The sequence below is a fragment of the Pseudorca crassidens genome, chromosome 12 (assembly GCF_039906515.1).
Source record: "Pseudorca crassidens isolate mPseCra1 chromosome 12, mPseCra1.hap1, whole genome shotgun sequence".
In the NCBI taxonomy this organism is placed as follows: domain Eukaryota; kingdom Metazoa; phylum Chordata; class Mammalia; order Artiodactyla; family Delphinidae; genus Pseudorca; species Pseudorca crassidens.
This window is the reverse complement of record NC_090307.1, coordinates 51,727,642-51,745,401: the sequence shown is the minus strand read 5'-3', so window position 1 is coordinate 51,745,401 and position 17,760 is coordinate 51,727,642. Positions and strand designations below refer to the sequence as shown.

Genomic DNA, 17,760 nt, shown 5'->3' with positions numbered 1-17,760 from the left:
CCACTGCGCCCAAGTCCCCTGGTTGTCTTTCTTGCCATAATTCTTTGGTTGCTCCCAATGTGCAAGTTCATTTCCTCCTGTCATCTTCATCCCTTAGATGATCTGGTACATCAAGGACCTGGAGCAGTTTCCTTCTCACTGACTCATGCAGACAGGAAGCAGGATTCTCCCCCAGGCTCCAGTTGGTAAAGTGTTATTGCAAGTTCGAGTAAGGGTTCTGTGATTGGAACGTGCAGATGTGATACTGAACAAGACCTACCTTCTCATTTTAACTTGGAAGTTGTAGAATCCACTTTTATTGAGGATGGAGGAATGGTTCCTACCAGCATGAGCAGTGTTCTGAATAGGAGATTACAGCAATTTTCCTTCATTGGAAAATTCCATCAGCCTTTCTAATTTTAATCTAACATTATTTACTTGAATTCCTTACGCTTCTCCCTCACAATTTGTTTTATCCTAAAATAATGTAAATGAAATATCTTGTATTTTTCAGCCACCTCCCTGTGAGATATTTGGAGATAGAGAGTTGGAAAGCCAAGTCAGAATATCACTGCCCTGGAGGCACCATGGTTGATTTCCAGGCTCAATATTACGTCTTTTGAGCCTCAAAAGCTGCCTTTTCTTTTAGGAAGGAGAATGACTCCCAACACAAAATTTTTAGCAGAAAATCAAAGAGCCTAAGGCACAGTTTGGCAGAAACTACCCTCTTCATACCCATACGCATCTTATAAAAAGCAAATGAAAAAGCATGTTTCTAGCTTTTGCCCTTCTGTGTTCATTCACTGATTTACTGAACATAATCTGAAGTGTATGAATAGCACAGTGGCTTAGAACTGGTTAACCGAGGCAGACGGCCTTGTTCTGATCTCTGCTCTGTCACTTACGAAAATAAGACTAGTTACAGTTTATAGGTAAATGATATTTAGTAAAAATATTAAAACACACATGAGAAGCAGGGCATGGGAGTCCAAATCCAGCGTAGTGGTGACCTCTGAGAAGGGAGAGCAGACTGGGAACAGGGTGGGATACATGATGGGATTCAGTCATAGCAGTAATGCTTAATTTCTTAAGAAGGTCATGCATATGCAGGTATAGTCTCTTTTTTTGTGTTCATAAAATTTTTTTTTGAAATTTATTTATTTTTTTATACAGCAGGTTCTTATTAGTTATCAATTTAATACATATTAGTGTATATATGTCAATCCTAATCTCCCAATTCATCACACCCCACCACCGCTTTCTCCCCTTGGTGTCCATAGTTTGTTCTCTACATCTGTGTCTCACTTTCTGCCCTGCAAACCGGTTCATCTGTACCATTTTTCTAGGTTGCACATATATGCATTAATATACGATATTTGTTTTTCTCTTTCTGACTTACTTCACTCTGTATGACAGTCTCTAGATCCAGCCACATCTCTACAAATAACCCAATTTCGTTCCTTTTTATGGCTGAGTAATATTCCATTGTACACATGTACCACAACTTCTTTATCCATTCGTCTGTCGATGGGCATTTAGGTTGCTTCCATGACCTGGCTATTGTAAATAGTGCTGCAGTGAACATTGGGGTGCATCTGTCTTTTTGAATTATGGTTTTCTCTGGGTGTATGCCCAGTAGTGGGATTGCTGGGTCATACGGTAATTCTATTTTTAGTTTTTTAAGGAACCTCCGTACTGTTCTCCATAGTGGCTGTATCAATTTACATTCCCACCAACAGCACAAGAGTGTTCCCGTTTCTCCACACCCTCTCCAGCATTTGTTGTTTGTAGATTTTCTGATGATGCCCATTCTAACTGGTGTGAGGTGATACCTCATTGTAGTTTTGATTTGCATTTCTCTAATAATTAGTGATGTTGAGCAGCTTTTCAAGTGCTTCTTGGCCATCTGTATGGCTTCTTTGGAGAAATGTCTATTTAGGTCTTCTGTCCATTTTTTGATTGGGTTGTTTGATTTTGTAATATTGAGCTGCATGGGCTGTTTATATATTTTGGAGATTAATCCTTTGTCTGTTGATTCATTTGCAAATATTTTCTCCCATTCTAAAGGTTGTCTTTATGTCTTGTTTATGATTTCCTTTGCTGTGCAAAAGCTTTTACGTTTCATTAGGTCCCATTTGTTTATTTTTGTTTTTATTTCCATTACTCTAGGAAGTAGATCATAAAAGATCTTGCTGTGATTTATGTCAAAGAGTGTCCTTCCTATGTTTTCCTCTAAGAGTTTTATAGTGTCCGGTCTTATATTTAGGTCTCTAATCCATTTTGAGTTTATTTTTGTGTATGGTGTTAGGGAGTGTTCTAATTCTTTTACATGTAGCTGTCCAGTTTTCCCAGCACCAGTTATTGAAGAGATTGTCTTTTCTCCATTGTATATCCTTGCCTCCTTTGTCATAGATTAGTTGACCATAGGTGCGTGGGTTTATCTCTGGGATTTCTATCCTGTTCCATTGATCTACATTTCTGTTTTTGTGCCAGTACCATACTGTCTTGATTACAATAGGTTTGTAGTATAGTCTGAAGTCAGGGAGTCTGAGTCCTCCAGCTCCATTTTTTTCCCTCAAGACTACTTTGGCTGTTTGGGATCTTTTGTGTCTCCATACAAATTTTAAGATTTTTTTGTTCTAGTTCTGTAAAAAATGCCGTTGGTAACTTGATAGGGATTGCATTGAATCTGTAGATTGCTTTGGGTAGTATAGTCAGTTTCACAATATTTATTCTTCCAATCCAAGAATATGGTATATCTCTCCATCTGTTGGTATCATCTTTAATTTCTTTCATCAGTGTCTTATAGTTTTCTGCATACAGGTCTTTTGTCTCCTTAGGTAGGTTTATTCCTAGGTATTTTATTCTTTTTGTTGCAATGGTAAATGGGAGTGTTTCCTTAATTTCTCTTTCAGATTTTTCATCATTAGTGTATAGGAATGCAAGAGTTTTCTGTGCTTTAATTTTGTATCCTGCAACTTTACCAAATTCATTGATTAGCTCTAGTAGTTTTCTGGTGGCATCTTTATGATTCTCTATGTATAGTATCATGTCACCTGCAAACAGTGACAGTTTTACTTCTTCTTTTCCAATTTGTATTCCTTTTATTTCTTTTTCTTCTCTGATTGCCGTGGCTAGGACTTCCAAAACTATGTTGAATAATAGTGGTCAGAGTGGACATCCTTATCTTGCTCCTGATCTTAGAGGAAATGCTTTCAGTTTTTCACCATTGAGAATGATGTTTGCTGTGGGTTTGTCATATATGGCCTTTATTAAGTTGAGGTAGGTTCCCTTTGTGCCCACTTCCTGGAGAGTTTTTATCATAAATGGGTGTTGAATTTTGTCAAAAGCTTTTCTGCATCTATTGAGATGATCATATGGTTTTTATTTGTTAATATGGTGTATCACATTGATTGATTTGCATATACTGAAGAATCCTTGCATCCCTGGGATAAATCCCACTTGATCATGGTGTATGATCCTTTTAATGTGTTGCTGGATTCTGTTTGCTGGTATTTTGTTGAGGATTTTTGCATCTATGTTCATGAGTGCTATTGGTCTGTAATTTTCTTTTTTTGTAGTGTCTTTTCTGGTTTTGGTATCAGGGTGATGGTGGCCTCATAGAATGAGTTTGGGAGTGTTCTTTCCTCTGCAATTCTTTGGAAGAGTTTGAGAAGGATGGTTGTTATCTCTTCTCTATATGTTTGATAGAATTCACCTGTGAAGCCATCTTTTCCTGGACTTTTGTTTGTTGGAAGATTTTTAAAGACAGTTTCAATTTCAGTGCTTGTGATTGGTCTGTTCATATTTTCTATTTCTTCCTGGTTCAGTCTTGAAGTTTATACCTTTCTAAGAATTTGTCCATTTCTTCTAGGTTGTCCATTTTATTGGCATAAAATTGCTTGTAGTAGTCTCTTAGGATGCTTTGTATTTCTGCTGTAACTTCTCCTTTTTCATTTCTAATTTTATTGATTTGAGTCCTCTCCCTCTTTTTCTTGATGAGTCTGGCTCATGGTTTATCAATTTTGTTTATCTTCTCAAAGAACCAGCTTTTAGTTTTATTGATCTTTGCTATTGTTTTCTTTGTTTCTATTTCATTTATTTCTGCTCTGGTCTTTATGATTTCCCTCCTTCTACTAACTTTAGGTTTTGTTTGTTCTTCTTTCCCTAGTTCCTTTAGGTGTAAGGTTAGATTGTTTATTTGAGATTTTTCTTGTTTCTTGAGGTAGGCTTGTATTGCTATAAACTTCCCTCTTAGAACTGCTTCTGCTGCATCCCATAGGCTTTGGATCATCGTGTTTTCATTGTAATTTGTCTCTAGGTATTTTTTGATTCCCTCTTTGATTTCCTCAGTGATCTCTTGGTTATTTAGTAATGTATTGTTTAGCTTCCATGTGTTTGTACTTTTTACATATTTTTCCCTGTAATTGATTTCTAATCTCATAGTGTTGTGGTCAGAAAAGATGCTTGATATGATTTCAATTTTCTTAAATTTACTGAGGCTTGATTTGTGACCCAAGATGTGAACTATCCTGGAGAATGGTCCATGCGCACTTGAGAAGAAAGTGTAATCTGCTGTTTTTGGATGGAATATCCTATAAATATCAATTAAATCTATCTGGTCTGTTGTGTCATTTAAAGCTTGTGTTTCCTTATTAATTTTCTGTTTGGATGATCTGTCCATTGGTGTAATGAGATGTTAAAGTCCCCCACTATTATTCTGTTACTGTCGATTTCCTCTTTTAGAGCTGTTAGCAGTTGTCTTATGTATTGAGGTGTTCCTATGTTGGGTGCGTATATATTCATAATTGTTATATCTTCTTCTTGGATTGATCCCTTGATCATTATGTAGTGTCCTTCCTTGTCTCTTATAACATTCTTTATTTTAAGGTCTATTTTATCTGATATGAGTACTGCTACTCCAGCTTTCTTTTGATTTCCATTTGCACGGAATATCTTTTTCCATACCCTCATTTTCAGTATGTATGTGTCCCTAGGTCTGAAGTGGGTCTCTTGTAGACAGCATATATATGGGTCTTGTCTTTGTATCCATTCAGTGTCTTTTGGTTGGAGCATTTAATCGATTCATGTTTAAGGTAATTATTGATATGTATGTTCCTATTACCATTTTCTTAATTGTTATGGGTTTGTTTTTGTAGGTCCTTTTCTTCTCTTGTGTTTCCCACTTAGAGAAGTTCCTTTAGCATTAGTTGTAGAGCTGGTTTGGTGGTGCTGAATTCTCTTAGCTTTTGCTTGTCTGTAAAGCTTTTTATTTCTCTGTCAAATCTGAATGAGATCCTTGCCTGGTAGAGTAATCTTGGTTGTAGCTTCTTCCCTTTCATCACTTTAAATATACCATGCCACTCCCTTCTGGCTTGTAGAGTTTCTGCTGAGAAATCAGCTGTTAACCTTATGCGAGTTCCCTTGTATGTTATTTGTCATTTTTCCCTTGTTGCTTTCAATAATTTTTCTTTGTCTTTAATTTTTGTCAGTTTGCTTACTATGTGTCTCGGTGTGTTTCTCCTTGGGTTTATTCTGCATGGGACTCTCTGAGCTTCCTGGACTTGGGTGGCTATTTCCTTGCCCATGTTAGGGAAGTTTTCAATTATACTCTCTTCAAATATTTTCTCGGGTCCTTTCTCTCTCTCTCCTCCTTCTGGGACCCATATAATGCAAATGTTGTTGTGTTTAATGTTGTCCCAGAAGTCTCTTAGGCCATCTTCATTTCTTTTCATTCTTTTTTCTTTATTCTGTTCCATGGCAGTGAATTTCACCATTCTGCCTTCCAGGTTACTTATCCGTTCTTCTGCCTCAGTTATTCTGCTATTGATTCCTTCTAGTGTATTTTTCATTTCAGTGATTGTATTGTTCATCTCTGTTTGTTTCTTCTTTAATTATTCTAGGTATTTATTCTTTAATTCTTCCAGGTCTTTGTTAAACATTTCTTGCATCTTCTCGATCTTTGCCTGCATTGTTTTTCCGAGGTCCTGGATCATCTTCACTCTCATTATTCTGAATTCTTTTTCTGGAAGGTTGCCTATCTCCACTTCATTTAGTTGTTTTTCTGGGGTTTTATCTTGTTCCTTCATCTGGTACATAGCCCTCTGCCTTTTCATCTTGTCTATCTTTCTGTGAATGTGGTTTTTGCTCCACAGGCTGCAGGATTGTAGTTCTTCTTGCTTCTGCTGTCTGCCCTCTGGTGGATGAGGCTATCTAAGAGGCTTGTCCATAAAATGTTTTCTTAATTAAAAAAATTTTTTAATGAGTAGGAGTTTTCCAGGTGACAAAAAGCAGAAGGTCATGGATAGACTCAGGATGTGTGGGGTATATGGAGGGTAGAGGGCTAGTAGAAGAGAAGGGCATAAAATGAGCCTGTGAGTGTAGGGGAGGGGAGCTCCATCGGTCATGGGCACCTTGGAGAGACTACAGCTCATGCATCACTAAGCCTCCCTGCCTGATGCCTTGCGTATACAAGGTCCTCCATAAATACTTAAATGCTTGGGAGATAAAATGTAGAGTTGGTGTAAGTATCATTCCTAGAGTTATTCTTTAGATCGTTAGAGAATATTTATTTTCTGTGTTTTTAATGCAGAGCTACCCAAGGGGGTCCAAAGACCAGAGCTAGTCAGAGAACTTTTATTACTGCTCCGTTATATATAAGTACAAAATTAAGAGTAAATGTTTAGAAACTTTCAATAATTTGAATTGCTTCAACATCCAAGCACTGGATCAGTGGATGTGTATTTTGCATACCTCCTTTATTTCATGTTTTAGTAATTTAATTTCTCATATATTTTATAAAAGTATTGATCCAGAGAAGAGTAGAGGGAAAAAATAGTCCTTCACCCTGAGTTTAAGACACATATTCTAGAGAACCGTGATGCACATATTTTTAAGGACTGAATGCCTGTAATAAGTGCAGATATAACAGGTAATATGTTAATGGCAAAAGATTCCTTAAAGAGTTCTTTTTAAAAAAAAATATTTTTGATGTATTGTACATCTACTGTATGCCAGGTATCATGCTAAGTGCTTCCATATATGTTAGCTCATTTGCACAAAAACCTTCTAGGCTTGAATAATAATAATTATTATTATATTTATATAATATTAATCTTATATATTAATAGGGCTATAATACCTATTAGTAAGGCTAATATAATATTAATATCATAACCCTATTAATATTTTGCATATAATGTAGTTTTATATTATACTATAATATATAATAATATTAATAGGATTATGATATTAATATTATATTAACCCTATTAGTATGTATTATAAACCTATAAATATAATACCCTATATTATAATATATTATCTAAAGCCCATATTATTCTGTATATTAATATATTATATTATTATGATAGAAATGTTTTAACAATAGGGTTAATACAAATTAATATTATAGCCATCATAGTGACAATAATAGTAATAATTTATTATGATGATTACTGTTGCTGCCACAGAGGACTAAACGCGCTTCCCAAAGCCCCTCGCCTGAGGCAGGAAGAACACAAATGCTTTATTCCGCATGCAGCTGAGTGTAGCCTCCAGGCCTAGGAGGCACCCACACTCCTTTGCTCCCTATCATAGCAACTTGGGAGCAGCTACGCAGTCACAAGCCACCACCTTGAGCACCCTCACCTTCCTCATCTGGAACAGCTAACACCCTGGATCTTGTCCCTCGCAGGTCGCCATCCCCATGAGGTTCAACGGTAAATCTGGAGTGGAAGTGCGGCTGCCACATGACCTGGAGGATTTGAAAGGATACACTTCTCTTTCTTTGTTTCTCCAAAGACCTGAATCAACAGAAAGTGGGGGGACCGAGAATATGTTTGTGATGTACCTCGGAAATAAAGATGTAAGTATTGCTTTGACGTTCCTCTTGTTCTTAAAACAGAATATGGTTTTTGAGATGCGTGACACGACTGTGTCACTGCCAACGACACAGCAGGAGGAAATGCCGTCGCCTCTGGTGGCTCCACAGGGGGAATCTCCCGTCAATTACCGATTGTCCTTGGCTGGGGGATCGAGAGGCCTGGCCTGATGGGCCCGGCATGTAGGCACACATGTGTGTACACGTGAGCACGTCCACACCTGGGGTTGAAGATCAGTACCCCTCCCCTTACAACGAGGGCTGCAGTACCAAGGCTTCATGGAGATCAGAGTAGTTCTTCCTCATAGCGCTGGACTCTGTCCTCTTCTCAGGGCGCCCAGCCGCAGACCCTTCCACGTGTCTGGGGTGGTGACCATCTGTGAATGAGGCCTAGAGTGAAATGCAGCCTCTCCTGCCTCATTAGTAAGAAATACAGTTGCCCCATCTCTATAATTCTAAATTCTTTAAACCACCACTGTTACAGGCATTTCAAATAGTTTATTTTAGCTTTTAATCCCTCCTCTTAAAATACATCTCTTCTACCTAAGTGTCAGAGGAAAAGGTAATCACTGACTAGGTTATTCTACATGATTGGAAAAGAAATTCCTGAAACATGGTTCTCAGAAATTCTGGGAAATTAGGAAATGGTTGGCTGTCACTGTGGGCTTTGTATTTAAGGATTCCTAAAATCAGCACTATTCCTGGTCACCCGTTCATGCTTCAAGGTATTGGGACTTTATTTGTAACTTTCTTATGACATGGCTTTTTGCTTTGTATTACGGCAAAATGCCCATGACTGCTCCCTCAGCAAATGTACACCATATACCTACTAGGTACCATACCCTGTATTTATGATAAACAAAAATTTGTTTCCTGAATGTACTTAATGTACCCTTAAAACAGGTTAAAATGGTCAATTTCATGTTGTTATATATTTTACCACAGTTTTCAAAAATTTGTTTTTACCTAAGGTGCTCACATTCTAACAGGGAAGTAAGGTACATACGTCGCTGACCGTGATAACACAGGGTGAACAGGCATGCCCAGAGTGTTGAGGGGACCTTGTATGGGGCTGGAATAACGTAAATGGTTTATCTCCTTTACCAGAACAAAATCGCATGGAGGCCTGAACCCGGTTCATCTTTACGTCAGGTGCTTGGCAAATATTTGCAGATTGAGAGAATGGAGGAGTGGATAAATGAGTGCCCTCATGATAACGAGAGCAAAAACAGTGCAGACATTGTCAATGAACTGTGCTGTCTGTATTATCTTATACCAGGGTGCCCCTCATGCATTCTGTCTGCCCAGGGTGAACTGAATGAAAGCTGTTAGTTATTAGAAATGCGCTCTTTTGGGATGGGAAGTTGAGAGAATTCAGTATGTGAAGTGCTCTGAGGTGGCCTTTTTGTCTCCAGGCCTCCAGGGACTACATAGGCATGGCAGTCGTAGATGGCCAGCTCACGAGTGTCTACAACCTGGGAGAACGCGAGGCTGAACTCCAAGTAGGCCAGACCTTGACCAGGAGCGAAACTCAGGAGGCAGTTATGGACCGGGTGAAATTCCAGAGGTGCGAGTCTGATTGATTACTGCTCTTTGTTAATCTGACCTACACTCGCCAAACTTTCATTGTATGCATTGCTGAACCCCATTTTTAGTATTTTGGCTTTGATTTCTTTCATCTTCTCATAAATTTTTATATAACTTTATTATCTAATTTATTTTTAAACAGAATTTATCAGTTTGCAAGGCTTAATTACACCCGAAAAGCCACATCCAGTAAGCCAGAAGCACCTCAATTCCATGACATGGATAGTGGGGATAGCAACACGCTCCTCGATTTGGACCCTGAAAATGTTGTATTTTACGTTGGAGGTTACCCATCTGATTTTAGAGTAAGTGTGAATGTTTTTTCACGGAATGAAAATATTTAAAATTTAATTTGGCATAATGATGTTTTAATCGGTTATATACAAAATGGATTTAACTGTGTATTCTTACAGGATATCCAGTGACAATGGCTAACACTCACTGAGTTCTTTTATGTGCAGTGATCTAGGCTTAAGTATATTAATTTAAACAAGCATCACTATCTTTCCTATTTCACAGATGAGGAAACTGAAACAGAGAGGTTGAATAACCTGCCCAAGATCAGACAGCTAGAAAATAGCAAAGCCAGAGTATCTGGCTCTAGGGTCCCCATGCTTACCCGCTATGTTATGTTGATGGTTAAAAGTGATAGAGTTATACTGTTTCCTCGTCAGCCTGTTCATTGTCCTTTGTTCAATTAGTGGAAGATTTTTTGGTTTTGTTTTTTTTAGCTTCCTAGTAGACTGAGATTCCCTCCATACAAAGGTTGTATTGAATTAGATGACCTCAATGAAAATGTTCTGAGCTTGTACAACTTCAAAAAGACTTTCAATCTCAACACGACAAAAGTGGAGCCTTGTAGAAGGTAAATAAAACCTATAAGCTGGTGTCTCTTTGTGATTTCGGTAGCTTGCAGTTATATTACATAAAATATGTGTAATTGTTATTTAAGGAATATAAATTAAATAAGAAAAAGTCTTTTCCTTATTTGTATAAAATATTAGATTATAGAATTTTCTCGATTTTGAAAAAATAAATCTTTCTTCAATTTTTGGTGCCTCCTACCACAAAATATTCAGCATTCGTTGGTACCTGATTTAGGCACAGACTATTTATTTACTGTAAACTTCAAAAAAAAAAAATCGTGGTCCATAAAGTACACCATGACTTTGCCATATGAACCTATTTGAAAGTTGCTGCCTTGAGCGCCTGACCTACCCTATAGTTTAAAAGATTTGGAAGATTCTAATACGAGACAGACTATTTACTACTCAGAACAAAATTATATTTCAAGTTAATAATTTCTTATATTGCAAGATCTTCAGCTGCTGGGCCACATCTTCCTAAGTAGACATTTTCAAAAGGGAATCCTGAATAGTATCTCTAGGGTTGAGCTAGGGTTTGATCATCATAGAGTGTAAGGGCACATCCAGGAGAAATAGCGGGCTGTGGTGACCTAAATGGGAAGAAAATCCAAAAAAGAGGGAATATATGTATATGTATAGCTGATTCACTTTGCTGTACAGTAGAAACTAACACAACATTGTAAAGCAACTATACTCCAACAAAAATTTTTTTAAAAAAGATGTTTCCTCTTCTTTAACAAAATCATGACAACTCGATTGCATGGGCTTTGCTCCCTTTTTCCTCTCGTATTAATAAGAACACTTTCCTGGCAGTCCTTTGCTGCTGTGTTCTAACTTACGATGATTGGTGTTCACAGGAGAAAGGAAGAATCAGACAAAAATTATTTTGAAGGTACAGGCTATGCTCGAGTTCCAACTCAACCAAATGCTCCCTTCCCAACCTTTGGACAGACAATTCAGACCACCGTGGATAGAGGTTTGCTGTTCTTTGCAGAAAACCAGGTAATCTATAACAAGCATCCAGATACTACCAAATATGTCCATTCATTTGAGCAATTTGGGGGTAACTGGGTTATTACAAACAACCAACGGATCTGAAAAACAATGTGCAAATGTTAGCTGCATCCTTTCCCTTGACCCAATTCTACTTTCTTTGCCTGTGCGAGTGTGTGTTTTAGTAAGGCAAGTAATCCGTAACTTGAGAAGATGCCACCAAAATGTGGGAGAAATTGCCCCTTTCCCATTCTTTTGTGTTGTCAGTTTTATTCTTTGAAAACTACTATCTGCCTAGTAATCCACTTATTTTCTGCCTAAAAAACGTTAAGACCTCCTGGGGTCTCTGAAAGCTAGACTGTTTGACCTCCTGCTGTTTGATTCTTGGTCGGACTGTTTCCAGGCTGTATGGGATTTTGTCTCTGTCTGACCCTTGACTTGCCAGGTCTAGGAAGCTTCTCTGTTTTCAAGCAGCTGAGGTTCCTAGAGGCCATACTTAAGTCTCCTAGTTTAGAAAGGGCCAAAAGTGACCATCTATGAGTGATCGTCAGCGCCATCTGCTGGTAGATGGTGCTGGACTTAACCTCTCCTGAGAGCAGAGTGCTTCTGTAGCTGCTGCGTACATAGTATTTGTGGAGAAATGTGGATCAGCCCGTGGGATCTCCCATCTGAAAATGTAGGATTGGTGTGGAGCTTGGGATTTTACCAGACCCTTCTGTCTGGGGTAGGGACACAGACCTGGTCCAACTCTCCTCTCTGGGGTTGGTCTGGACCCCTCAGGAGATTCCAAGGCTGAACCAGTTCTGATGGTTTGGGGAGGTCCTGACTGCCTGAAGAATGCAGAGAGCTGAGCAGTCAGACAGCATCTTCAGAGCAAGGCAGTTGTTTTCCAGAACAAGGTCTTCTTTGTATTACATTTCGAAGTTCTGGGAGACTAAGAACCAGAAATACTACTTATAGTAGAAGAAAACTTATGAAATGCCATTAGTAACCAGATAAGAGAAAATTATCTCCAGTGCTGCTGTTAAGTAGGATGCTATTCTATTATTTATGAGTGTGATGAGCCCTCACTGGCTTCTAAGAGCAAGGTTTAGGATCCAGATAAGGACTGATTTTCCTTTCAGGTAAGGACTCTGGAAGTAGACTTCAAAGAGAGTTTCATCAGGAAACTGTGTAAGAGCCAACTTTCCAGTCCTATACCAGACATTCCTCAGCTTACCCTTCCACTAAGGAAATGGTTGGCTCAAGTATGTGCCTTACACCGTGATGGGGATGCAATTATGACCCCTAGTAGGTTTGTGGCTGGCTCAGCAAGGTGATTAGTGACGAGAGAGAGAGAGAAAGAAGAGAACAGGGTGAAGGGCAGAGAGACAGGCTTGGGAGTCATGTAGAACATAAGTTCTGTTAGAGATATTCTGATTTTGAGATATCTGTGAGGCATGCAAGCAATAGCAATTAGGCAATCAGATGTACAGACCTGGCCCTGAAAAGACAGGTCTAGGCTGGAGAAAAATATTTGGGCTCATGGGCACACCTGAATTGGAACCACAGAAGTGACTGTGATTGCCAAGGCAAAGAGAGTAGTGGGAGGGAAGAGGCCCTATTTGGGGTCCCCAAGCAACACTTAAGTGAAAGCTAGAGGAGACATAGGAGTATGTCAGAAAACACACGGTGGAAAATGTTTGGAGTTTGAGGAAGACCCTACCTCTCTCCAACAGGTAGCAGTCATATTTTCAAATGATATTAATGATCTGTAGCTTTTCGGTTTCCATTTTTACATGCTGGTTATAGATTGTTATAAAACAAAATCGTGACAATAGCTAGCATTTATTGTTTCCTTCCTGTGTGCCAACCACTGTATATGATGTGTAACATGATTTGCAAGATTTAACTGTCATACCCGTCCTCGGAGTTGGATATTACAGCACTATTGTTCCTTCGGACTAAAGAGGCAGCTGAAGCTGAGAGCAGTCTGGAATTTGAGAGCATCCCTGGTTCCAGCGTTCTAGCTCTTCCCCGAGTCTTATGGTAATCTACATTGTTTCCGTGCTCTAGGATCGCTTCATATCTCTAAATATAGAAGATGGCAGTCTCATGGTGCGATACAAACTGAATTCAGAGCAACCAAAAGAAAAAGGAATTAGAGGCATCATAAACGACGGGAAAGATCATTTGGTATATCCTTCGAGTCTGTTTATTTGGATTGTTAAATGTTCTCAGTCCTTTAAGTCAGTGCTCAGAACCCTTTTCTATTACCAGATGAACTTATAGTTATTAACTGAGAGACACGTCCTTTTAAAATCTGAACATTTGGGGCATGAAATATGTAACATCTGTGTGGCACAGACAAAACATGATTAATTTCAAATGCAAACATTTTGGGAATTCCCTGGTGGTCCAGTGGTTAGGACTCTGCGCTTTCACTGCCGAGGGCACAGTTTTGATCCCTGGTCAAAGGACTAAGATCCCGCAAGCCGCGTGGCACAGCCAAAAATAACAAAATTAAAAAAAAAAAAAAGCAAACGTTTCTATTTAAGTGTTTTAATAATTTTATGCAAATGAGCTACTGCTCAGAGCCCATGTATATATACCATGTGTATAAATGAACCTGAAGGAAGGCAAACACATAGTAGCTCTGAACCAGTGTGAACAGGGTTCTTTCATTTCTCATTGCTTGCTGATTCATCTCTCCTTTATTTCAGATTCTGATCAAAATTGGAAAAGCCCAAAAACTTATGCGGATAAACGTGGACTCTCAAAGCATTAAAATTGAAGGTGATATACTTGATTTCAGCACATATTATCTGGGAGGAATTCCAATTTCAATCAGGGAAAGGTAAGATGATTTTTTTCTTTTAAAGAAGCAGATCACCTCTCTTAAGAGTTATGATTGCTACTGATGAGTCTACCTTTTTTCTTTTAACGTAGATTTTATTTATTTATTTTTGGCCGCGTTGGGTCTTCGTTGCTGCGTGCGGGCTTTCTCTAGTTGCGGCGAGCGGGGGCTACTCTTTCTTGCGGTGCGCAGGGTTCTCATTGTGGTGGCTTCTCTTGCTGCAGAGCACAGGCTCTAGGTGCGCGGGCTTCAGTAGCTGCGGTGCGTGGGCTCAGTAGTTGTGGCTCACGGGCTCAGTAGTTGTGGCTCACGGGCTTAGTTACTCTGTGGCATGTGGGATCTTCCCTGGCTTGAACCCAAGTCCCCTGCACTGGCAGGTGGATTCTTAACCACAGCGCCACCAGGGAAGTGGTAGGGTCTACCTTTTTAAAATTCTAGCAAAAAGCAAACACAAAGAATTAACTTTTCAGTATTAACAGTGTTAGCCAACAGAGTAAAACAGGCTGTGAATACTGGATAACCGGACTGGCCATTTGAAAGAGGCTGGGTTGGGGGGGGCGGGGGGGGGGGAATTGTGTGCCACCCCCCCCCATTGTCATTCCTGGGAGGAGAGAATCCATGAGGAGTAGGCTTGGTGTTGACAACGCTGCCAGTAAGAACAGGGGCTGTGGCCTGGGGCCCTTGAAGACACAGAGGAGAGAGCAGGTAGCCCCTGGCCTGACAGGCAGCCCTGGACACTGAAAGCTGGGGCCACTCCTTCAGGAAGTACCTCCTAGGATGGAAGGCACATCTGTATCACCTGCCCCCTTACGTTTATTGAGCATGGACTAGGGGCCTAACTGTTTCTCGGATGAATGAATACATGAATGAATTAAATTAATTTGACTGGAAGTAAAGCTTAACCTGAATGAGAAAAACGAACACCGCTTTGAGGATACACTTAAAAATAACTTTTACATTTTATTAATATGTTTGCGTCCTACAAAAAAGGCTTTTAGATAGCTGACAATGATGTGTGTGGTACAGCCTCATGACTAAGCAAAGAGCACTCCCAAAACGTTTGGTGATGATTACTTTTATACAAGATCTGAGGCGAGTTAACTCTCTTGCTGTTATTAGTCTGTTGGAAGAGCACTGGGTGTGATGTATGAGGCCTTGTGCAAAGGCGGTCTTTCTTCTCAATTCCTTACATGTTTGAGCAGCTGTCCAGCCTCAGGATGGAGGCGCTAATCTTTGTGTTACAGTTGTTAGGGGTTGCCCCCCAAGACAGAAATATGGGTGAGAGAGTTCAGCACTTTGATAGAGTTTGGGAGTGAGTATCTTTACTCCCTAGATTCCTTGAAGTGGAAGGGACCGTGCAGATCGTGGTATGTAACCTCTGAACTTTAATGAAGAAATTGAAAGCCAAAGAGGTGATATTAATGTTTAATATTATCAGTGTTAAATAGCAATTCAACCGTGAACAGCTAGTTATGAGTGGCCAATAATCTTGGTTTTATTCAATTAAGTGTAATAAATAGAGTAACCTCAGGTAGCACCATGGCACGCATCTGAGGCTATCAGTTAGTTGTTCATTATACAAGCGCTCACTGGGTGTCTAGTGACACCCAGGCAGTGTGGTCGGTGTTGGGATGACAACAGCAAACAGGGCAAACAGGGCAGAGCCTCAAGTATAGCGGAAGGGAGACAGTAGAATGAGGCCAGTGCCATCAGAGGGGAAGCTCAGGGTGATAGAGGGCCCGGGGAGGGAATCCACCCAGTTGGGGTATCAGGAGAGTGGTCTCTGGCTAGACCTGAAAGACGCTGACATATGAAAGTCACCATATGTGAGGAGATAAGAACTGGAGAAAGTGTGAACTCTCAAGAGGACACCATGAAGCAGGCCAGGGTTGCCACACATGGCTGGTGTGGGAAGCAGGGACCAGACCACAGAGGATCTTGAAAGTCACAGTAAGGAGCCATTGGGGGCTTCAGCAGAGAAAGGACATGATCAGATTTGGGTTTTCAGTAGCTTGTTCTGGTGCAGGGAGGAGATTGGATTAAGAGGGGAAAGGCAGAGGCAGGTGGAAAGGTTGGAAGATGAGTGTAACGGAGGTGAGAGAGGCGGGTGGCCCGACCACAGAAATGACAGCGCAGATGGGGAAAAGGAAGTGGAGTCCCAATATACTTCGGGCAGTGTATGGGCCGTGCTAAATGGTTGCTTGGGTTCGGGGAGCACTCAAGAGGGACACCTGGGCTTTGATCTAGCGCTTGGACAGATGGCCAGCACCAGCAGAGAAACAGGGCAGTGAGTTCAGTCATAGGCTGAGTCCCAGGAGCCCAGGAGACAGCAGGTGGAGATGCCCAGAAGGGTTGGACAGAAGGCCTGGACCTTTGCAGAGAAGACCGGGCTGGAGAAAGGATGAACAAAGCTTGGGAACAGGTGGCCATTGAGATTAGACGGGCAGGTGGGCTCCCAGAGCCGTGAGGGATTCTCAGCGGCGATACGAGAGCCACTGGTTGGTGGTTTGCCTCCGTGCGGTGTCAGCAGAAGGTCCACAGACAGCAATGTGGGTGCCAACCAAGCAAGGTTTCCTAGAGAAAAGCAGTGGGTGAGGATCCAAAGAAAAGGTTCTAGTTTCGGCTCAGCCACCAAATAGCGGGGTGACCTTGGGTTAAGTCAACACTCAGCCTTTCTTTGACTTTTTATCTCTGTCCATTAAAGAAATACACGTGGATATCGTTATACATATATGTACAGATAGACATATAGAATCTTCCTAGTCATTTGTTTTAAGGTCTTCCAAACAGGGACTGTTTCCATTTTCTGGGCAAGTTTATACTTCGATTATTGATGCAAACCACAATGACATGGAACATACAGGAGACAGAGGCCAATTGAAAGATGTCACTGAGCTTTTACTCTCTCATAAGCAACACGCTGAACAGTATTCAGCTGTTTCTGGCCCTGCTTCATCCCTCTGGTGCTGTCCTTGACGGTTCAGAGTCCTGAGAACCCCCTCTGACATGGGTCACAGAGGATTTCTCCTGAGAACCCAGCAGTTCTTTCAAAGGAGGGAGACGCCCCGACCCCTGGCGTTAGTGGAAGACAGTCAGTGCTTGAACCTGATGTGGAGAGAAGCAAGCCTCGTGTCATCTCTAAATACAGTAGCTTTGACAAGAGAGCTTGTGGGTGTGGTGTTTTCTCCTCTCTCCCTGTAGTGTACCTTCTGGGAATGGGGACCCAGATCTTGGAATGACTTGTTCAGGATTACAGTCAGAAGTCACAATCTGTTAATCCCATCTGCTTCCCATGAGAAGAGGAAATCCTCCCTAATAATGCCAGAGGGCCTCAGACCAACAAATACTTCCTGCGGACCTACCTCATTGCATCACAGAGTATAATAATATAACAGTAAAATGAAAATGATTCAAAAAGTAAACATCAGGCAGGGATCTGTTGGGCATTTACTAATACCCGACATGGAGTTTGGGATTAGATTTCGCTCTTGTGCTCTCTGAGATCAGCCCACGGCAGGTTGGACCTGGCTAAGCCTTTGTGAACCGATTGGCCCATGGTGTGTACACATACCCCAGCGTACTAACCCATTCATACCACAACCTACACTCCTCCACAG

At 40.5% G+C, this 17,760-nt stretch overlaps 1 protein-coding gene across 5 annotated transcripts in view; it reads left to right on the top strand.

Moving 5' to 3' along the window:
- LAMA3 (laminin subunit alpha 3) overlaps positions 1-17,760 on the top strand; it is a 241,390-nt gene that overhangs the window by 198,285 nt on the left and 25,345 nt on the right. For all 5 annotated transcript variants that reach the window (XM_067699449.1, XM_067699451.1, XM_067699450.1 and 2 more), the window contains 7 exons: positions 7,676-7,846; positions 9,277-9,428; positions 9,591-9,753; positions 10,180-10,313; positions 11,172-11,316; positions 13,363-13,482; positions 14,010-14,143. In XM_067699449.1, the coding sequence (XP_067555550.1) occupies positions 7,676-7,846; positions 9,277-9,428; positions 9,591-9,753; positions 10,180-10,313; positions 11,172-11,316; positions 13,363-13,482; positions 14,010-14,143 (1,019 nt within the window). The remainder of the gene's footprint in view (positions 1-7,675; positions 7,847-9,276; positions 9,429-9,590; positions 9,754-10,179; positions 10,314-11,171; positions 11,317-13,362; positions 13,483-14,009; positions 14,144-17,760) is intronic.